General features: G+C 42.2%; 1 protein-coding gene across 4 annotated transcripts in view; it reads right to left on the bottom strand.

Moving 5' to 3' along the window:
- ARHGAP6 (Rho GTPase activating protein 6) overlaps window positions 1–23368 on the bottom strand; it is a 311607-nt gene that overhangs the window by 39060 nt on the left and 249179 nt on the right. For 2 of the 4 annotated variants that reach the window (XM_084844207.1, XM_084844209.1), the window contains exon 3: window positions 7506–7589. In XM_084844207.1, coding sequence (XP_084700333.1) covers window positions 7506–7589 — 84 coding nt within the window. The remainder of the gene's footprint in view (window positions 1–7505; window positions 7590–23368) is intronic. The other 2 variants (XM_084844208.1, XM_084844210.1) reach the window with 1 other exon arrangement.

Genomic DNA, 23368 nt, shown 5'->3' with positions numbered 1-23368 from the left:
GGCCAGGGTTCCCCAATACCCAATTGTGCTGGGTGTTTCCTGGCTCTCTAAGCATAATCCTCAGATTTCTTGGGAGTTTCAGGAAGTAGAGTTTGCGTCTCCCTACTGCTGGGAGCATTGCCGCCCAACCGAGGCGCCAGTACCAGCCCAGGCCTTAACCCTTTCCTCCCCCTCCTTGTCTGCTTCTGGCAGTTCTTCAGCTACCGTAATCCTCCCAGAGAAGTATGCGGCTTTTCGGGATGTTTTTGACAAGAAGGAGGCTGACTAGCTTCCCCCCCACTGCCCTTTTGACTGTGCCATTAACCTCATTCCTTGGGCAACCATCCCTGCTGGCTGGCTGTATTCGATGTCGGAGCTGGAACTTCGAGCTCTGTGGGAGTTTTTGGACACAAACCTCAGACGTGGTTTCATTCGCCCCTCCTTCTCCCCCACCTGCGCCCCTACCATGTTTGTGACCAAAAAATTGGGAGAACTCTCCCCGGTGCACGATTACAGAGCATTGAATTTGGTCTCGATCCCCAACAAGTACCCCATCCCCCTCATACCCGAGATGCTGGAGCGCCTGGAGCAACCCAAGATTTTCACAAAGTTGGACCTGCGTGATGCCTACAATCTGATTCACATCCGGGAGGGGGATGAGTGGAAGACCTGTTTCAGCACCCAGTATGGAGCGTATGAATACCTAGTGATGCCGTTTGGCCTCACCTGCGCCCCCCCCCACGTTTTCGCGTTTTCTGAATGCCATCTTTTGGGACTATTTGGACACTTTCCTCATTGTGTATCTTGAAGATTTACTTATATTTTCTGAGGACCCCCATGCCAATCAGCATCATGTCTCCGCCGTCCTCCAGCACCTCTGTGAGCACCATCTGTATGCCAAGCTGGAGAAACGTGCGTTTGACCTAACCTCTTTGGACTATCTCGGCTACATTATCTCAGCTGACAGTATCAGGATGGATCCTGCAAAGGTCCAGGCTGTCCTCTCCTGGCAGACTCCATCCACCAAGAAGGACTTGCAACATTTTCTGGGGTTTGCTAATTTTTACAGAAAGTTTCTACCCAGCTTTGCTCGACTGACATCTCCTCTCACAGACCTCCTTAAGGGCAGGAAATCTCCTTTTCATTGGATGGCATCTGCCCAACAGACTTTTGAGGAACTTAAGAAGCTTTTTAGTTCTGAGCTGATCCTGTTACATCCCGACCCAAGGAAGCCTTTTGTAGTGCAAACTGATGCCTCTGACTTTGCAGTGGGGGCTGTACTTTTTCAGCCAGATCAGGCGGGCAGCGGGTTGCAACCCTGCGCTTACCACTCCAGGAAACTGACCATGTCTGAGAGGAATTATACCATCTGGGAGAAGGAACTGTTGGCCATCAAGTCCGCTTTGGAGACCTGGCGTCATCTCCTGGAGGGGGCGCAGCACCCAGTCGAAGTTAGAACTGACCATCGCAACCTCGAACATCTTCAGACAGCCCGTGCCTTAAACCAGCGGCAGATTAGGTGGTCGCTTTTTTCCCCCCGGTTCCACCTTAAGATTTGCCATGTGAAGGCCTCCGACAACCTACAAGCAGATGCTCTTTCTCGTAAGCCGGACCTCCAGCCAGGGGGTGAGGGAAATTCCCCCCCTCCGATTCTTCCCCCCCGAGCCTGGCGGCAGCTGTGGTACCTCGCTCTTGGGAGGAGCTCCTTCACTCGGCACAAGCTCAGGATGCTTTTGTCCGCACAACAGTGGAGGAATTGGGGCTAGCCTCTGCCCCCCCACTCTACCCCTTTCTCTTTGCGAGGTGGCCTACTTTACCATTCCGGCCGGGTCTATGTGCCTTCTAGACCCCTCCGCGAGAAGGTCCTCCATCAGTGCCATGACTCCTCCACCGCTGGGCATTTTGGCATCGCCAAGACCCTGCACGGAGTGACACGGGATTTGTGGTGGCCTCGTGTGTGTCGGGATGTCAAGACCTATGTCGCCTCCTGCCCAACCTGCCAGCGGGCGAAAGCCCCCTCAGGCAAACCCACAGGCTTGCTTCACCCCCTGCCTACCCCCTCAGGACCTTGGAAACCGGTCTCCCTTGATTTCATCACTGACTTGCCTCCCTCACACAGTAAGACCACCATTCTGGTGGTGGTGGATTTGTTTTCTAAGATGGCCCACTTCATCCCTGCTCCAGGTTGCCCACAGCCAGGGAGACGGCAGAGCTTTTTTTGGCGCATGTTTTCCAGCTCAGCGGATGGCCTGAGGGTCTCATTTTGGATAGGGGGGCTCAATTCACTGCCCATTTCTGGAGGGAGCTACTTGGGCTTCTCCATGTGACGCTCCGTCTTTCCTCCGCCCACCATCCACAGACGGACAGTCAGACCGAGTGCACCAGTGCGACTCTGGAGCAATATTTGTGCTGTTATGTCAATTACCAGCAAGATGACTGGTTTTCCTTGCTGCCTCTTGCAAAATTTGCTTATAACAATGCCTGCCATGCTTCCACCCTCCAAACTCCATTTTTTGCCAATTTTGGTTACCACCCCAAGGCTTTCCCGTCCACCCTAGCTCCCTCTTCAGTGCCAGCAACCCATGAGTTTTTAGAGGAGTTGCGAGCAGTACACCACCTCTTACGGGACTCTCTCGAGCAAGCCAAGACAGCCTACAAGGCCTCTGCGGACCAGCATCGCCAGCCGGGTCCGTCTCTGCAACTGGGGGACTGGGTTTGGTTGTCCACCTAATGCCTCCCCTCTCACTCGCCCGCAAGGAAGCTCGCGCCTCGCCGCACTGGGCCTTTCCAGATTACGGCCCAGATTAACCCTGTTGCTTTTCGCCTGGCTCTACCCCCTTCCATAAAGATCTATCCTGTTTTTCATTGGTCCTTGCTGTCCCCCCTGGTTTCTGGCAACCCTCATTGCTCGGTCAGCTCCCCCCCGCCAGGGCGCTCCTGACACTGCTGAATGTCTGTAAGCATCTGAAATGACATGAAAGAGGACTACCTATACAATCATTTAAGTTGGGATAGATCTCACTTTAACCTCCAATTTGTTCACCTGGTCTAAGCATGTCAGAAGCATGAAGAGTCAAGAACTCCTAGGAGAAAGAGAGACTCTCAGTTCACTTTTCATTCATCCTGGAGGGTGGGGGGAGAAGTGGCCAGATAAACAGTAGCAAGGTGTTCATCTCTGACATCCAAAGGGAGTGAAGGCTCATGTTCCCAACAAGAACACAGTGTGACCTATGTATGGCCCACGATGGTCAGCACGTGTGTGTGCTCAAATACCTTGCTATTCCTAGTCTGTATAAAAACACAGACAACCCTAAACTAGCAACAGCATCAATTACTAGTTGGGTAAGGAAACCCTTTGCTTAACAAAGGAGAACAGTTTATGAGCTTCTGATTGTTCATCTGCATACAATGAAGTAATAGTAGGGCTTATGAAACATGATCTAGAAATCCCGCAGTCTCCTCCTCCCTTATGTCATTTTTTACCTCCTTTCTGGCCCTCCAGAAATAAACCCAAGGCTTAGCTTATAAAGCAAGACAGCTGCAAATCAGTGCTTGCAAGCAAGCAGAATTAGGAGAAAGCCACTGTGAATGAGAACACTCAAGACACATCTGTGCGAGGACGCCTACATGTGCTGTGGCGTACAGAGCAGAATGTTTGTTTTGGACAAGTTGCCTGGCAATGGAAGGCATTCACTTTATAAAATAAACTTCTGAAATGCTTGTTAAAAAACAATTGTGTGAGCACTGAAGAGAACATTTTTCAACTGACTGTCAAGCATAAAGGGAAAGGGTGGGGGGCTTGAGGGTTGGCTATGAACATTGTTTGGGACAGCGTGGGTTGACCGTGAATCAAGTCACCAGAGTGTGTATTCACATCCTCATAGAGAGGAATAATACTGAGAGGCTTATTTAAGTGGCTGGGCATAACAAGTCGTTCACAAAGGAGAAACCCCACAAAGAAAAATGAAGGCATAATCGGCTTGGAAGGCAATCAGTTTTTCAAGTTTCTTCATGTTTAGCACACACACAAGGCATATACCAGCAGTTCACTGACAGCACATTTTCTCCAGTAACCATTCCAAGACAGCCTACCAAAGCCAAAGGGTATTGTCCAAGAGATGTTTCAGCAAGTGGTGCATTTTAACGGTTCCCAAGGGACAGATCTATGGAAAGTATGAACAGATAGTTGTCTCTGTGTGACAGGCACTCCATGTCAAGGTAGTTTTCAATATGTCATGGCTGTTGGTGTTTGTTCATGCAGATGGGGGGAGAGATAAAAATAGTTATCTCAGTGGTCACCTTACTCTGGCTGATTGTATCTCGCTACTATTCTATCTTGCTACAAGATACAGTAGTATCTTGCTACTGTTGTTTTAGCCTAGCTTGCTGATCGTCTTATTATTTTTAATTTTATAATGTTATCTTAGTGATTTTGTTGTTGCAACCTTAACGTTGTTGTGTTTATTGTTTTATTGTTAATAGCCTTAGGAGCCTTTTGGAAGGCTAAACAGAAATATACAAATATATATTTAAAAGTGGCACACACAGAAATAACTTGGATCAACCAATACTTGCACAAGTGAGTCATCATTAGGCACCACGGAGCATTCCATTCATATACCCTCCACACATTGGTCTGTTCTCATATGGTAAAATAGGTCAGTGTGTCTGTAGGAAAGAAAGACACTCCTGCTGCTATCAAGGGCCTGGCTAGTTCCAACTGCCTTACCCCACCCCTCTGGCGCCCAGAAGGTTACAAGAAGAAGCTGCTGGAAGGAACTGCAGAGGGGAACACAGAATCTGGCTAGCATAAAACAGATGAGGGTACCATCCCAGTTAGTGCTGGGAAGGGAGGGAGGAACTGGTTAACACTCTGAAAATGCCAGGGAGGGCTTCTTAGGTGTGAGGTAGAATGCCAGACAGTCTGGCGGGTGTGCGGGTGTGTGAAAATTCCAGTGGACAGTTACCAAATGCAAATGTAATACTCAGAACCACCTCCAGGCCTTTTATCTGCTTGATCGGTCATGGGGTACTCAGGAAACAGGCCACACCTGGCCATGCACCTGGTTGTCAGCCATTCTTTCCATTACTTATGAGCCAGCAACGATGAGGGGGATATGCCACTGTCTGTCCTTCCTGAATGGTTAGTGCCCCACTTTTTTCACACCCCTTGCATTACAGCTGAAAGTCCTGACTTCGCTCCCATCTGGGTGTGTTTCCTTTCAACTTCAATGTGGTGGTGTACAGAGGCCAACTGCCAAAACAGTTATCCTTGTTCCAATATTTCTGGCCCTGACTGTAGTTTTACAGCAGAAAGTGGGATGCCATCAAGATAGAACTAGCAACTGCATTCAACCCTTTATAATTCTGGCTTAACAAGGTGGTAGGAACAAGCAGTCATACGAAGGGTTGGTAAGCATGTTCCTACCCACAAACCAAACTGAGCTAAAAATAAGAAGTGCTGCAAAATACATCCTGAGGGTGATGTACTGTAATTAGTAACAATGTAGTAGCACTTTATAGAGTTTTTATTTATTATGTATTATTTATTTACAACATTTGTAAACCACTCCATATCTAAACCGATTCCACAGCGGTGAACAACAAGAGATAAAATGAACGAAAGATGAAAAGAAGAACATGATATTAAGATTATTCTTTAAGAAAAAGAGAGAGTGCCAATAAAACTGAGGCTGGTTAACCAAGGAAGGCTTCCTGTTTTCACGAGGTGTCAAAAACAATCCAGTGTTGGTGTCTGCCTGACCTCCAGAGGCAGGGAGTTCCATAGTACGGGAGCCACCACACTAAAGGCTCTTCTCTCGGTGGACTCCAACTGGGCCAAAGGTCCATGTGGAAACACCAGGAGCATGTCCTCTGATGATCTCAATAATTGAGTAGGTTGGTGAGGGAGAAGGAGCTCTCTCAGGTATCATGGTCCCAAGTTGCTTAGGGCTTTGTATGGTAGTACCAAAACCTTAAACATGACCCACTAGCGAATAAGCAGCTGGTGCAGTTCCCTCAGCAAAGGAGTTGCATGCTGAACAGGGGCAGCTCCCAATAATGGCCGAGCTGCACTAATTCCAGCTTCTGGAGCAGCTTTAAGGGCAGCCCTGCATACAGCACATTGCAGTAATCCAGTATTGAGGTTACTAGCACCTGTAACACTATGAGTTTTTGATATCCCTCCCTCAAAGTAGTGGAGAGGTACTTGGCCTCAAGACCACCAAGGGCAGATTTAGAAGCATGAACCTATCTAGGTGCTTGTCTCTGACTATCTATCCCACTATCTATTCAACAGCTGAAACAAATATTACAAAGAATTCATCTTTACTTGTAAAGCTGGCAACACTGACCCTTATGGCCAGTGTTGTGTTAATGTTCATTGTTGTTGGCGTTCATTCACAGACAATTTACAGCATCAGTATCCCTTCAATACATGGTGTGCAGGTGAGTGATTGTGATCAGATCCATGCATGCAAATTTATCATCTTATACAATAGGCATAAAACAAGCATGAATATGATGCATCAAAGTGCTAGTAAAATGAGGTATTCAGAACAAATGGAGGGGGCACTGCAGATGGCCCTCACCTGGGTCCCTGTTTGGTCCCTGAAGGACACCCTCTATTTTGATGCCCCGTCTTTTCAACTTAGACTACTATTGCTCTCAAGTTCACATTAAACACCCAACCGTACTGATGGTTTCAGACAACTGTGACTAAACAGTCCAAAGTTAATTGTGCTAGATTCATACTGAAACCAGTAGAACTTCAGCAATCCATTAAGAACTCATTTCAATATGACTCAGGCTTGCTTCATTTGCTCAGGACTGAGCTCTTCTCCTTAGCTACATTGAAAGTATGACATTTTGTATATCTCCAAGTAGAATGCCAGAGAATGAACAGCAGGTGACAATTAGATAAAAACATATATTCATCTTCTCAATTTGCTGGAAGGAGCCTGGCTGGTGTTCAGAATATGTAAGCAACCATTACTGAGAGCTTTTTAGAAAGCAAGATAGCAGCAGGGATGTAAATATTTGCACGATCATATTTCTTTGGTCTGTGGATTTTTCCGATAGACCACTGCTGTTTTGATCAAATTTTACCAGCTACACATGTAAAGACCAATAAGTCATTTCAAACTCCCCTTGCTTAAAAAAAAATTAGTGTAAGTACTGGAGAGGGAACAGTGATGTTAAGGTTTACAGTTCAAGCTCCTTCATACATGGTAAATTTATCCTATAATTCAGCCTTCCTCAGATGTTTTAGATTAAATCAGCTCCCAACAGCCCCAACCAGTATATCAATGGTGATGGGTGTTGCAGCCCAAAACGTCTGAAGCGCAGCACCTCATGGATGATTGCCATGATTTTTAAAAATGTAATGCATCCTTTTTTTAACAATTCTTTATCTGAAAATAAATATCTGGGTAATAAGTAATTAAATAACTCTTGTACACTGTATGTATTTTAACTATGATTGTATTTTGTAACATACCATGAATTCAGTTTATATAGACACATACGTTTTACTGTACCTTTATCTCTGTTTTTTTCCTTTCCAAGGGAATCCAGTTTCTTTCGTAATGATTTCTTCCTCTTTTGACCATCTACAAATAAAAACAATTATTATATTTTTAATGAGAGAGAAAGAGAGAGACAAAAGGTGTGTCATAATTGATAGTGGAACAGAAGAACTTACTCCCCGTGAAAATGTAGAGGCAAAAAAATATACTAGAGGGTGTGTGGGTGTAAGTGCTGTATGTGTATATAGATAGATTATATTCAATCTGCCAAATGAGGGTATCACTTCATGCATCTAGTGAAGTGGGAACTAGTCCACAAAACTTTATGTCCCAATATATTTGCTCTCTGCTTGCAACAGCTCATTCTGCACTGTTTAAAAGCCATGAGGTTCTTTACTCTTTAGGTTAAAGATGAAGTAGAAAAAACACAACACAATTTGTTATCAACAATTCAAAATGAGCTTCACCGGCATGTGAAATAACAAGCTGTGCTCTACATGGCAACTTAATGGTCGTGCTTCTGCATTAAAGAAAGTTGCATCCAGTCCTCCCACTCAGCCATTTAACTCCTAGAATTAACTGTCTCCTGGGAAGTGAGTTAAACACTAAAGAATAACTACTGTAGCAACTTACAGGAATGAAATTTCAATAAAACACTCCAAAAAGGAAGGACTGTGTGGTTGTCAGGAATTGACAACCACTGCCCCATGTGGTGAGCTGTGTCAGTGCAGCTTCTCAGTGAAGAACCTTACAGACTGACTCTGCCCACACTGGCCATTGGCTCCTCCTGGGCGGGAAGACGAATACGAGACTTCCTGTCTCAGCAGAACTTTGCTTGTGCAATAAGGTCTGTCTGAGCTGTGGTGTGGCTTGTATTTCTGGTCCTGCTCTTCAGTCCTGACTCCTGTTTTGTTTTCTGGTGCTGCCTTCTGGTTTGCTCTCTGGCCCAGATAACTCTTTGGAGTCTGGGTTCCTGGCTCATTCCATATGCTACCCTTGGCCCAGTGAACAGTGATTTACGAAGGACAGGTAGCAGAACGACTGTGACTGTCTTTGGTACATAGGAACAGTTACAGTATAAACTATGCATTATATCTGTATACCAAGAGCCAGTGTGAACTTTTATCTCTTGCAGAGTAGACATTTCAGTGTTGTGGAAGGACAGACAACCTATGCCACTTTTCCCATGAAATCTTTGGGCTGGCTTCTCCACAGTGGCAGAAGCAACCCAATACCCAATCGAGTTCTGCACTATTTCCTGGAGAAGTGTGTAAGTCAGCTGTGTAACTCCTCTGAGGGCATGATCTTGTCCCTTTTCACACCCAGTCCTACTCTGATCACATCGGGCCAGGAATAAGCTGTGTTCTGCTATACTGTATAATGTTGCACAGCAATATAATGGGGTACAAAAACGCCCTCCCTGCCTGCAAATGGCTCAAGAGGTGCTCCAAACCAAACGTGGCACATGGTGGAAGGCCATGCCAAAGACTGCACAGCACACGAGCAGGGTAAAGTATTCTACCCCTCTTGTCTATGGTTGGCCCAGAGCAACACTTTGGACCAAGCACTGCCAGGAGACTGCATCTGCCAGGCTGTATTGCCAGTCCATCTGTGAAATGGACTCGAAGGGGCGGGGGGGGGGGGTAGAGAAATGTACTAAAAACATGGAAAGTATCCATGTTTATAATACTAATAAACAACATGTTAAGGGAAGTGCATACAACTTTATGCCTAGTCACAATGGAATAAATCCGAATGCACTCCCAAGTAAACACATTTGTTCTAAGATGTGCTGCTGCTTCACAATAAAAGTTTCCATAGGTTTCTTTGAGATATTGGGCACTGAAGCTTTATAGCAGGACAGACAGGTTTCTTCTTGCTTCAACTGAACGCAGCCGTGGGCTGCTGTCACTTCCTGCATCATTTTATTTAGTAAATGGCTGCCACAAAAAGGTATTTTAGTTGCAATGCATGCATTAACACAATTAATTCATTTAAACTAGGTACCTGCTTTAACAAGTCACTTAGTTTCTAAAGTATAATAGACCTACACCTTGTATCATATACCACATTTTGTAAGTGATTAATCAGGTTTATTCTTGTTCTGCTGTTATTGTATAATACAATAGTAAAGTTGGCTAACGGCTTTTCATTCAAATGGGAGTGAGGATATCTAATTGTTTGCCTCAACTTGCCCTTTTGGAACTAGCTGCCCATGAAGTGGTAGGCTTGTATCTGGGCTGTACCACCTTTATAGACTGCAGATGGGAACTTACATATTTAAGTGCTCCTCCATACAAAAACAAATAATCTGAACATCAAGAACACAATGTCCATCACATTATTTTTAAGAACACACCTCAGAAGGTCAAGAACAGAAGAGTAGCCATGCCAGGGTGTTAGACCAACTGTTCATCGAGCCTAGCATTATGTGGAAAGTTCACAAGTAGGGAATGGCGGTGAAAGTCATCCCTTTGGTTTGCCCTCAGCATCAAGTAATTGAAACCTCAGCACAGGGAGGTTTCCTGTCTATGGGTAGAACTGGACTGTGATGGCAAAATCCATGTTTATCTCTAATATTCAAAGCAGGGGAAAAGCAGAGAGCTTCGACTAATGGGCAGTATAGAAATATAATAAGTAAGTAAGTAAGTGGCAGGAGCTACTTGCCACCTTTGCATTGCAACCTCCCTCTTCGCCCATGCCGGCCCAGCTGCTTTCAGGCATTTGAACAGAAAATTTAGTCTATGAGACAAACTAGAGAAAGGTGCTGTCAAAGAAAAGGGGCAGATGGTGGAAAAGTTAAGCAGCTTCTCCTACCTACCCCTTCTCAATTGCAAATCCTCTTATAGCCACTTTGATTGACTTAACTCACATGGCCAAATAGCCATTGATGGACTTACTGGATTTCTCCCCCTTTTTTTTAGTATTTGTGATATAGACATTATGATTAAATTAACTTATTATATATGTGCTAGGCTAAAAATCAGCTCTATGAGAATAGATTTGTTGAAAACTGGATGGTATTGTTCAGATTTTGGAATGATGAATCTCAGGAGAAAATATGCCCTAATTATTTTAAAATTTTTTAAAAATACTGTGTATGGTTATGTTATTTAAGAGTGTGTGTGTGTGTGTGTGTGTGTGTGTATATATATATATATATATATATATATATATATAATGGATTTATTATGTTATATTTATTTCTTTATAAGTAAGGATAAGTAATTTTGAAGAGCTTCTTCTAATGTTTTTACAGCCTATTTCTTGCAGAGTATAGTACTAATTTTTATACAGTTGTTGAATTCTGGGTTGTCACGATGTGTAAATGCATCTGTGCTAACCAACGATGGTTTGTTAACCACAAACCACCCAGAAAAAGAACTAATGGTTTGTTTTTGGGTTGTGAACTCTGGATTGTTTAAATCATGGGTTGTTGTTAAAGGTGAACCCAGAATTGTGGGTTATTCATGGGTTGTTTTACCAGGTTACAGAGGAGGCGATCAAGAGCAGTCAAACAACCCAGCTGCTCTACATGGCACATTTGAGATACCAGGAGGAAGTAGATGAAAGAGAAGGAAAACAAACAATGCAGGGATTGAGAAAACATGTTTGTCTGTCAGACAAACTCTGGGTAGGGCAACAAGGAAAAGGGAAAGGAAAGGTTCCTCCTGTGCAAGTACCGGGTCATTACTGACCCCTAGAGGGACTCCGCTTACACTGGCGTTTTCATGGCAGACTATAGTGGGGTGGTTTGCCATTGCCTTCCCTAGTCATGACTACCTTTCCCCCAGCAAGCTGGGTACTCACTTTACCGACCTCGGAAGGATGGAAGGCTGAGTCGACCTGAGCTGGCTACCTGAGACCCAGCTTCCGCTGGGATCAAACTCAGGTTGTGGGGAGAGTTTCAGCTGCAATACTGCCGCCAGCACTCTGCGCCACATGAGGCTCATAGGGCAAAACCCCCTGTACTAAATAAAACATGGGTTAGCATTATGTGTGAACTAGGCCTTAACATTCTTCCATCAGTAATAGGCACAAACACCAATGCAACATTCCCCAACCCCAGTGCCTTCCAGATGTACTGAATTACAACCCCCTTCAGCTCCAGCCAGCATGGCCAATAGTTGGGGAAGGCTGATCTACAGGTACTATTTTCTGTAACTCCTGCAAAAAATAGAACATACAAAACTAACTAGTCTTGCAGTACCTTAAAGACTGACAAATTTATTATTGCATAAGCATTTGTGGCCTAGAGTCTACTTCATAGTAACATACACAGAAAAGAAGAACTTAGGCTAATTACATTCCCAAGGCTGCTCCAACCATGCCTTTCAATGACTCAGTTGCCTGCCTATGCCCTCTGGAGTTATATTCATTAGCCACCCAATGCATTTGTAAGGGAGAGGTCTTGACTAACTATCCAGTGATTAAATCTAATCAGCTACATGAAGATTAACGGAAGTTCATGATTAAAAAGTCTTCTAAGAAGTAATTGTTTTTATACCCTAACATTCTTGTAGTTTAGGGTGGGAAACATCTGTTCGTAAGTTTGCTTTTAACACTGCTCATACCTTCTGCCACTGAAAACTGCAGTTAAACTTTTTAAAAGCTAAACGAGTTTTCTGCTTGTTGTAGTTTCAGAAACTCCAGATATGCTAAGGAAAATTTTAATTGGTTCCAACAGAATCAACACCATGGGTGTTGGAGGCAAATATTAGAATTCATATAAATTCAGAATTTCTTCACTTTGATCTCTCTGTGTTGACTGGATTGATTTTATCTGATGGAAAATTGGTACAAATATTCTAGACTATTTCATATTCTGATAGCAAAATATAGGTTGATGGGAGATGCCATAGTTCTTAGTTTCAGTTTCCATAAGCTTAAATTGGTGCTTTACAGCATGCAAGAGTTAAATAGGCTTGTTCCTAAGCTGTTTAGTACCACCACTAGGAAGAAATGGCAATGAAAAACTAGTTTGCAGATATTAACACACAATGTTGATGAAGTCCATATACCTTTCCCATGGCTGTATTGTATATTTGGCAAAAGAGACTAGAAAAACTGTCTTGTACCCAAAAGATATGCTCCCCCTCACTTCTCTCTCTCTCTCTCTCTCTCTCTCTCTCTCTCACACACACACACACTGTAATGAATGCTTCTATTGTATACTGAAATAGTTCTTTAAGTGAACCACTCTTTCCAATATTTTTATTTATTTGTGGATTCTCAGAATTTCTATCCTGCATCTTCAACATAAACGTATAGTTCCAGGTCAGCTTACAATAAAAACACAATGTGAAAATATAGAAAATACTAAAATTAAGCATATATTGTCTTATTTTAAACTAAAATAGTAACTGTCCATTCATATAGACAGCAAAATCAAAACCGCTCTAAGTTAAAAATGCTAGTATCTGCAGTTCTTAAAAGACTAGGAAAGCAGAAATGTTTTTGCCGGGCACCTAAATGATAGTAACAAGCGTGTCAGATGGGCCTCCCTGGGGAGAGCATTCCAAAGGTGAGGAGCCACCACTGAAAGGGCTATCTCTCCATTTGCCACCCACTGCACATCAGATGGGTGGGGCACCCAGAGAATGGCCTCAAATGATAATCTCAACAGATGCGCAGATTGATATAGGAGAAGAAACCAGTCCAACAGGTATTTGGGTCTCAAGCCATGTAGAGCTGTAAAGGTTAATGCCAGCACTTTGAATTGAGCTTGGAAACTTACTGGGAGCGAGTGCTGTTGTTTCAGTGCAGTTAATATAGGATATATACTTTCTCCTGGTCCCTGTTAACAGTCTAGCCATAGTGTTCTGGACTTGTTACCATTTAGGTCCTGGAAGGGTCACAGTCTGTCTTTCAACTTCAACTGATACAAGATCTTTCATGCCACTGAGGCTACATGAGCCTCAAATGATAAAGATCATCTGATTCTTTAGGGAAAATGTGACCCACTCCAGAGCTAGTTGAAGAGTACTTCCTTGGGCAGACAAACCACCCACCAAAAACACTCCGAAGTAGCAGGACCGAGTTACATTTTACTGACCCTCATCCAGTCCATTACCGTTTCCAAACACCAGAGCAGCAGTTCTTCTGCCTCACCTGATTCCACCTGATTCAGGTGGAAAAGACAGATGGTCCTGGGTGTCAGCAACATATTGCTGACACCCTACCTCAAATCCTCTGATGACCCCATTCTGTGGCTTCATATAAATGTTGAACAACATGGGGGACAGAAGGGATTGATGAGTGACCCCACAAGATAAATGCTATGGGGCTGAACTAAAATCCTCTACCTCCTTCTGGATCTGGCCTAGGTACAAGCAGAAAAAATGGTGCCTCTGATACCCAACTCAGACAGCCTTTCCAGAATTATACTATGATTGATAATATCAAATACCAATCCAGTAGATTCAACCACGTTGCACGACCATGATGTTCATTACTGAAGATTGGCTGTTTAATACAGGTGCTGATTGTCAATCTTTTGTTTCCACCGCAGAGGTTTGTCTTCTTCCTGATTGGTTCTGGCTCAGTTTATAAGTGGTATTGTAGCATACTCTTATTGAGAGTGAAGCTGCTGTTTCATGCCAAAACTATTCACATTTTAAAATCTGTTCATAATTTTTTTCAAAAGGTATAAATTTATAAACTGAATGTGCTACTGTTGTTTGTTTGTTTTATTTTGTTCCATTCTCCCATCTCTCTCCCATTTTTGGTCATCCATCGGGGTGATCAAGGCAATTCAGTTCCAAATCAAGTCCAAAACCCAGACTGAAATGGATCTAGATAATCAGTTTCACCCAACAGTGCTTGGAGCTGGTCAGCAACCACTCACTCTAACATCTTGCCCAAGTAAAGGATATTTACACTGCACAGTATTACAATACTATCTTCTATTGTTCAGCATTACAATAATGTAAGCAGCTTTACAATACTATAAACAGAGGTATCACTATTAATTTGCATATTCCTAGTTACAAATTAATCACCACCTCTGTCGCGTCTTCAAGATAATAGTTGTGAAGCTAGTGAACATGCTACACTTCTTCTGTAGTACGTTTTAGAAGTAGCCATTCTTAGGAGGTTTAGGATGTGATGACGTATCAGTTCATTGCAAAATCATTTAATGCTAATTTCCAGCATGGCATAATGTCCAAAGTATTCTTTACAAACATCAAGCTCCAGAATTGTTATCTTAAAAACAAAGTAAAAACTCTCAGGATTATGGGCTGCTTAATATGAGCTTGCAGAGATGCAGCAGCCCTTGCATGGTACACTGACTGTTCATAGAATATTCCATGTAACAGTGTCAGAATCAGTCCCAAATGTAAATGCATCAACAGACAAAAGACAACAGGAAATTCCAAGAGTTTCAGCCAATAAATTCCACTGCGTTTTCCCAGTTTTTTTTTAAAAGCACTTCAGTTGAACTAATGGGAATCTTGACTGCACAAGAAACCCATGAATTCACCACTTCTCACCCAAAAGGTAAGTTCTTTTCTTGCTTGGAACTCCTCTTTCTCTATTTTAGAAAACTGGGAGTTATATACGAAGAAATGTGCCACTGAAATAGTAAAGCAACATGCTCTTTAAATTAAAATATCTATTCACACTTGTTAGAATCAGTGGAGAAACGTTCCTTCAAAACAGTTAAGGAGCCCAAACATACTTTTCGGCCTGCCCTGAGTTCCGGTTTCAACGTTCAGATTAGAACTTTCCCATAATGACAACCAATTGGAGAAAGTGATGTTACTTTATTTTCCAAGTCATACATTATTTATTTTGAGCATATTATATTCTGCAGAACTACACTGTGTGGCTCTAATATTACCTGGTATCTGAAAGGTAACACCACTTTAAATACTAGCAACAGAACATGCCATACAGAAAGCTGCAGTTTTGCTCAACTGCACATGCAAAATCTTTCACACACACTTAAAGAAGTGCTTCACTTTCAAAACTAGCACCTTGAAAATTGTCTACTATCATATTCAGCAGACGCTAAGTACCTACATTGCTAATCTTTATTTTTCTCCTTAAATAGGAGGAAACATTCCTCTTATTCTGGAAAAGTGACATGGCGGGAGCAAACCCAGCCCATGAGAATTTCTCCGAAATGTCTTCTCCTTTGAATTTCTTTTCAAAAGCAATTTCTTTTCTATCAAATTGAACGTGAATGGTCGAAAAAATGTGGGAGGACTAGTATCCCTTGGCACAGGACTAATAAATATGACAACTGGATCAGATGAAGGATGTAAACACATTTTTTAAAAAATTACATTCATGTCATTTTTCCATTTTCCAAGGATGTTGGAAATCATATCCATTTCCAGGTATATCACACAGACTAAATAGCTGATCCTCATTGTAAGATAGTTTTTCTTCATTGTAGGAATAAAAATAAAACAAATTATCCTACCAGGTTTAAAGAGCCTTTATTTGTCACCAGCAATGAAACTGAGGCTTATATGGGAAGTAATGAGGCTGAAGGATAGCATGGTCACAAGAAATTTCTCCTTCTTATAGCAAACTCAGGTGTGCCAATAGGATTGTTGCCCAAACAAGGGCATTGAGAAATGGGGTAGCGACACAGGTATCAGCATGACCAGGGGAACTGTGAGGTTTGCAGAAATAAAAAAAATCCAATTGAAATCCACAAAGCAGCCCAAAAAGAACTTAGCATGCTCAGATGCCACAGAATGTAAAGTGACAGTTGGAAAAGAAAAACAGAACTGGGATGATGGGAAGAGCAGAATGCCCTGCTTGTGGGGAATGGCTGGCTGGAACCCTGAATGGTAGCTCTCATTTTAGGGAGCAAAATGCCCTGCAACATTTTGTTACAGATTGCATTTGTATAGACTGATTATTAAAGCTTAGGCTAGACTGTGAGTGCTGTTTGACTGCCTGCCACTTATTTTCAGAAGTGTGTACAGAGCCAAAATAGGGCTTCATCTTCCAGCTCATTCTGTGATAGGGTAATGAGGCTGTTTGTGTGTATATCATGGTTGTTATTCTTCAGTGGCTTCTGGGAGAACTGTATGGCTGTATCTGGCCAGTTTCCTGATCTACTCTGTAGGATGAAAGAGCACCTGAAAAAGAATGGCACTGCCTCGCTCCACAGCAGGAGATGGCTGAGAAGTTAGGACATACAGCCAGCTGCCTATACATAGGCTTTTTTCACACTGAGCGAGTGAGATTGCTCCTTCATGGAAGTTTGCAGGCTCTTTACATGACACCGTAATCATTCAAGGCGTCTCCTGCACTAAACGCCCTTTGTTCCATTTTTAAATAGATCGCAGATAATGAACTATCAAATTACCCCCTTGGGTTCAGTTTCCTCTGTGAAAAGAGCAAAAGCGGCAAGAAGAGGATCAAGATCAAAGAAAGATAATGGAAGACTCAGATATGGGGAGAAGGAGGGGGAAAGTGGAGGTGGGAAAGGGAGCATGTGAAAAAGGGAGTCGTTGTGGTCCTGCATTTAAAACGGAAGCAGAAAGCCCCGTTTTAAATGCAGGATTTTAGGCTGGTGTAGAGATGCCCACATACTGATGGGGAAACAACATGGGAGCATCCTTTGGGAGAAAGATGTTGGGTTGGTTACCATACTTCTGTCTGGTAACCCTATGTTGTTATTACCACAGCTGAGGATGTGTAAGCAAAGTAGACTCCTGAAACCATTTAAGTATTTGCTTAAGCTAGGTACAGTAAAGGTAATGAGTACTGTAGAACAACTTTTTTTTTTCCATAAGAAAGAATGTACAAACTATGGCCACAGATATAGGAAGGCTTTTCTCTGTCTCTCCTGTTGCAACTCCAATTAGGGTTTTTTAGGCATTTTGGTTTTATTTAAAGAAAAAGAATCTTAAGGTTGAAATTTTCTCTGGTTTGCATATTTCTCAATGTTCCCAAATAAACAAACAAAAACTTTTTTGGGGAAAAGTATCCATTCCATAGGAAGGTTACAAAAGTTTAAGAAGTGCATTCTAAAAGATCTGAAGCCTGTTTTGCTTACAAATAAATCATAACCAGATGAGGGTATTTAACATCAAACAAGGAGAGTTTACTTTGCTACACTTGAGGTAAAGTAAAAATAATAACAGCAGAAAAAATAAATCCACCTCTAAGTCTGCTGCTATCCACTACTCTTATTAATATCTGTAATAGTTATAGCCTTCAGAAGACTTCCATTGTAATATTTCCCTTTTGAATTTATTTATACTATCCAGAACACATGCAAAACAACACACTGTTATTGTTGTTTGTTTGCCTGAACGGCTCCCCCACTCCATGCCACCACCTGGTAACTGTAGCAATGCGCAAATGTCCACTTGAAATTCTCCACCTTATTTGGGGGTGGAGAAATTAGTGGTGGTGGTGGTGGTGGTGGTTGGGGAACGATGGCTATTTTCACTGAATTTCCTCAAGGGGAGAAATCCTCTCTGAGAGGGGCACTGTGGAGGATAACCATTGGCAGTGGTTGGAGCACAACTTCTTTCTTCCTTAAAGGTGTGTTGTTGTTTTTGCATTGCCACCATTTTGGCAGTGTTCTTGAGCTTAACTTATCATTGCGAGGTGACTGAAGGTGCAGCACATGTTCTTTCTCTCTTTACACATCTTCCCATCACTCTTCAGCACCCCCGGCTGCCCACACTTCCTGACCTGAAAAAGCCCCATGAGAGTTACCTCATGAAGTCTTCCCCCGGGCTTTCATTGAAGTGCAGGAAGCCTGGGAGGCTGCTGGAGAGACACCTGTACAACAAAAGACAGGACACTCACACACACTCCTCAGCCACCTCATAAGTAAGGTAAAGAACCCCAAACCCCATGAGAACTTCTCTGAAGCTTTCTTCTCCTTTGAACATTTTTTCAGAACAAGTTACTTCTCTATCCAATTGAATAAGAACGGTAAAACAAAAATGTGGAAGACATTTTCAGACATCACTGCTGGCAATTACCACTTTATCTATCTTGACGCTGATTTTGTGCCCAGGAAACGCTCAAGCTGGGCAAGTGCTGTTTGGCATTTAGCCATTTGTCAAGGAGCAATGATGACTTGTTCCAGGTGCGGAGCCAAAATGATGTAATCACAAACAACCAAAAATGTCTGAATGCCATCTGTTCTCATGAGCTCCCTTAACCTCCTTCTAGTCAAGCTGCTGTGTTTCTGCCCTCAGTTCAGCTGGAGAGGGTGGCACTTGTTCACTCTTAGGGCAAAACCAAACATACTGTTCAATGCGTCTTTGTGAAGGTTTAAAAAATGCAAATAGTGTCAGCTTTGTGTTTGTGTGCGTGTGCCCGTGGGGAACCTGATAATTATTGGGATAACGGAAGAGGAATGTAACCCTTTCCTCCCCTGTGGCGGTCTTGACAAAAACCCCTCCACTGAAGTTGGCATCTGTTTTAGGGGTAATCCCTCACTGGTACTTATTTCAGAACCTGGCTAGTGTTAATGAAGGTGAAGCTCTGTGCTGATGCAAATGTTAACCATAATTAGAACCCAATGGGTGAAAATTGCAGGGCAACAGGTTTCAGCTAAACATTAGGAGAAATTTCCTAATGTTTTGAACAATTCAGCAGTGGAACAGGCTGGTTTGAGAGGTGGTGGGCTTTCCTTCACTGGAGGGATTTAAACAGAGATTGGACAGCAATCTCCCAGGGATGTTGTAGTTGTATGACAGATCCTATTTTGGGCAGGGGGTTAGACTAGATGACCTCCTAGGTACCTTCCAATTCCATGATTCTACGATGAGATGGGGACATTTCTGCTGGCGAGTGAAGAAGCTGCGGAGAAGGTACATGTGTGATTCTGCATCCTATTCCTTCTTGCTGAACTGTCTGCATCTGGCACTAATTGTAATGGATGAAATGTAATAAGAAGAAACTGTGACTCTGGGAACAATTATCTGATTCACAAGCCAAAGCTGTTCAATCTGTCATGAGGTTATATGTGTAAATAAGATTTATACTGGGAGCATGCAAGATCACCATCTTAACTGAGAGGCTCAAATATGGCCCACTCTAAAAACAGAATTTCTACAAAAACCAAATACAAAATTCAAAGTTGTCATTAAGAAACTGAAGTCAATTCACTGACTAAGACATATGATGAAAAATTGATCAATTCCATGTGAATAAGTTTCATATGGTTAAGAGAAATAGCTCCGAAGCCATCAGCATTTGCTTTGTTTTTAGACAATACATGTGTGTATCACAGCAGGAACCATCCTAAAATAGACATTCCCTATTTTTCCTCACATATGAGGGATGGTTGCATGCCAAATGCCCAGTTTATTAGGGGTGCCTTTTAATTAATTAGAAGTTTTTTAAAAATCTAATTGAATTATTGATTAAACATTATAGCCCTATGCCATCAGCCTTCTCCAACCAGGCGCAACAGCCTGATGGTTTTGGTCTACAACTCCCATCATACTCAGCAAGCAAGGTCAATGGGCAGGGATGATGGGAGTTGTAGTGCAAAACATCTGGAGGGCAGCAGATTGGGAAAGGCTGCCCTACTTGTTTGCATTGTGGTGGGAAATCAATTGGTTCCAAACAGTGAAAATCCCCTTAGAGTAGATCTTCTCCAGCCATCTAGTTCCTTTGATGTCTGGACATTTTCTAAACCAAGAGAAAACTTGGAGGATTAAGGCCTGGGGAGTGAAATTGTTTGGCTTCTCTTCCTAATCCCACTTCTCTCCAAGGTAGCAAGCAGGGAATGTTAATTAATATAGAAGAATAAACAAATATTTATGAACCTTCTCCATTCAACTTAAAGGGAGATTCAAATGGCAAGCAGCCAAACAGTAGCTTATTTTTTATTTTATTTTTAAAAAGACTTCATGGATTGCTTTCTGGAAGCAACTGTGTGTAGTAGTCTGGCCTGTGGAATTTACTAAGGTCTGTGCAAACCACCCCTTCCTCACAATCTTTACCATATGAATGTAAAAACTAGTGCTGTGCTTAAAATGTCTCCCACATTTTTTTACCATTCTCATTCAATTTGATAGAAAAGAAAATGCTTTCATAAAGAAATTCAAAAGAGAATAACATTTCAGAGAAATTCTGATGGGTTAGGTTCTTGTGCTTACCTTACTTAGGAGGTGGCTGAGGAGTGTGGAAGACATCATGAGATAATTCTTCTCATAGGGTTTTGGTTTTTTTTTCAGATCAGGAAGAGTAGGCAGCCTGATTGGCTGCAGAGCAATGGAGAGATGTGAAATAGAAAGAAAACACACACACAGTAATGAGGCAGAAAAATGGAAGGGAAGAAAATGTTCAGGAAACTGGAAGACAGATTTTGTCACAACACTAGCTCCACCTCTTTCCTGGAGCTAGACACAACACTGCCTCCCTCACACCTGCTACAGGGCTTCCCGGAAAATAGCCATATTAAGCATCTGCATTAGAGGTAAGATGTATCCACAATCACTCAGAAGTTTAATGTTTGGAAAACCCTGGGGAAGGAGCTGAACTCTGAAGAATGATAACTAGAACAAAGATCTAAACAACTTTTGACCAGGATATCTGAGAGAGTGCCTTCTTCTTTATCAACCTGCCTGGTCACTGAGGTCATCGGAGGGCTTGCTCCTGGTGGTTCCACATGGACCTATGGACCAGCTAAAGTCCACCAGGAAAAGAGCCTTCAATGTGGTGGCCCCTTCCTGTGGAATTCCCTGCCTTTGGAGGTCAGGCAGAGGCCAACATTATGTTGCTTTCGGCACCTCCTGAAGACACTGTTATTTTGAGAAGCCTTCTCCGAGTGACCAGCTGTGGTTTATTAAGTTCAGAATCTGTTCTTTTAAAATGTTTTAATTATGGGGTTTTATTCTTTTATCTTGTTCACTGCTCTGAAATCTTTGATGCGGAGTGGTATATAAATGCTGTAAACAAACAAACAAACAAACAAAGCTAAGCTAATTTTTCTCTGAAGACAACTTTCTTGGAAAGTTTTTTTCTGTTCTTATCCCCATAGAAATAAAAGGTCACTTTGAAGAATTTTCCCTAAATTTTATTCACCCTTTTTGGGGTGGTGGCTGCATTCCCTCTCCTCCCCACAATGTCCCAGAACAATGCTAGGTATGGGGCATTGTGGAGGATGCAAAAGCTGCCAATACAATTAATGTTGTTGCCAATTGCAGTGGCAGTACAAAAAGCCTCCAAAAACCCTTAGAAAAAGAAAGAAGCAGTGCTACAAACCCTACCAATCGAGAGCCACGTCTGTGAGAAACTGTCAGAGAATTTCTTCTCTCCCTGGCAGGGTGGAATTTTTCTGCCAACAAATAGGATGGAGCATTTGGCAGAGCATTTGTGCACAGCTCTAGTTGTGGATAGCATTAGCTTAGTCACTAGGTGGTATCGGACCTAGATGTTAAGAGTTTTCTGCTGCTGTTCTGTTCTTGGTAGAGAAAGACAATAAAGGCTGGCTGGGGGATGCTGGGAGTTGCAGGCCTTATTCTAAACATGCCTAGGATTGTGCCCTAAAGTTCTTTTCTAGCCTCCTAACTGGCAAGTCCTCTAAGTCCTCCATGACAACTGACATATGTGCACATGTCTATTTTGCCTTGCGTATTTGCAAGTTGGGGCACCATATGCTAAAAGCTGGAAACTATCTGCTGAGATTTACTCTGATTTTTTCCATTTTTGGAGGAAAAATGCAAATACATTAACACCATATTAAGTGACTAAATGCAAAGGACTAATACTAAGCAATTACAAAAAAACAAGTAGATTTAAAAAAAAAAACCCACATGGTCACCCTCAATGTAGAAGACAAATGGATAATTAAATACAACACATAGCAATGTAAACAAAGCTCCAGAAATCCATTCTGTGCCAAAACAAACACAAGGCAGAAAAGCACATTCCCGTTTTTATTCATAGCTGCACAGAAACATCCTGGGCACAAAACCAAACATAGCATAATAAAGGTTCTGAATGTTAAATTGCTTTCTGCTCCGTTTGGACACAGCTTGCTCTAAGATTATCCTTTTTATATACTAAAGTTTCAGTATTGGTCAGTCAATCAAAATTAGTCAACTGGCTAGTCAAATACAGTCAATGCATGCATTAAGATCTTGAGTATTTCATAGCAGGTTCAGAACCAAAAACAAAAAGTAAAAATTGAACACAATATCCCTTCTTGTTGCCAGAGTTTTTGTATTTTGTATTTTCAGTTAGCATGGAGATTATGAACAGGAGTAAATGGAAGCAATCCATGCAAAGTAGCTCATTAGTAAGTAACACAGAGTAGATGACAGAAGTATCAGATACCTTGTATACAATTTTCTACAAACTTTCTGATAACAGTAAGTAATATTTGCTGATAATAAATATGTCTCAGTAAAGCTACAGAAATTGGTAATCCCTTTAAAACTTCAGAAATGGTCATTTTATATGCCTCAGGTTTGAACACATATTTGTAGTAATTAACATTATTAACACTCGCATTGTAATTTTTTTTAAAGCACATTGTTTTTAGATTCCAAACAGTGATTTATCTGCTAAACACTATCAGAGTCCATTATAAATGGCTTAAATCAGTACCTTCCCAAAGTTCTCAGTGCAATACATACTGGGAATATAAATTTTGCTTGATAGAAAAGAGAGTGGAATTATACAAACCTAGAAGCATACTGGGATCATATTGTTTTGTTTGTTGGGGCATCAAAATTATGGCTTGTTTATTAGTGGGAAGTTAACTCAGTATGAAACCTCTTCTCCTTCCTAGGTGGTGATTTTTCAGATTAATTTACTCTATGCATGGCAGTGTTAAAGCAGAAGAGGGCCACAAAATCTACTGAAATCTTTTAATGAGGCATATAAATGGCTCTGACTCATAACACACGTATGTG

Source organism: Heloderma suspectum, chromosome 3 (assembly GCF_057233095.1).
Source record: "Heloderma suspectum isolate Gila_16-S chromosome 3, 16-S_ref, whole genome shotgun sequence".
Taxonomy (NCBI): domain Eukaryota; kingdom Metazoa; phylum Chordata; class Lepidosauria; order Squamata; family Helodermatidae; genus Heloderma; species Heloderma suspectum.
The sequence above is the reverse complement of the archived record's forward strand: the minus strand, read 5'-3'. Positions and strand labels throughout refer to the sequence as shown.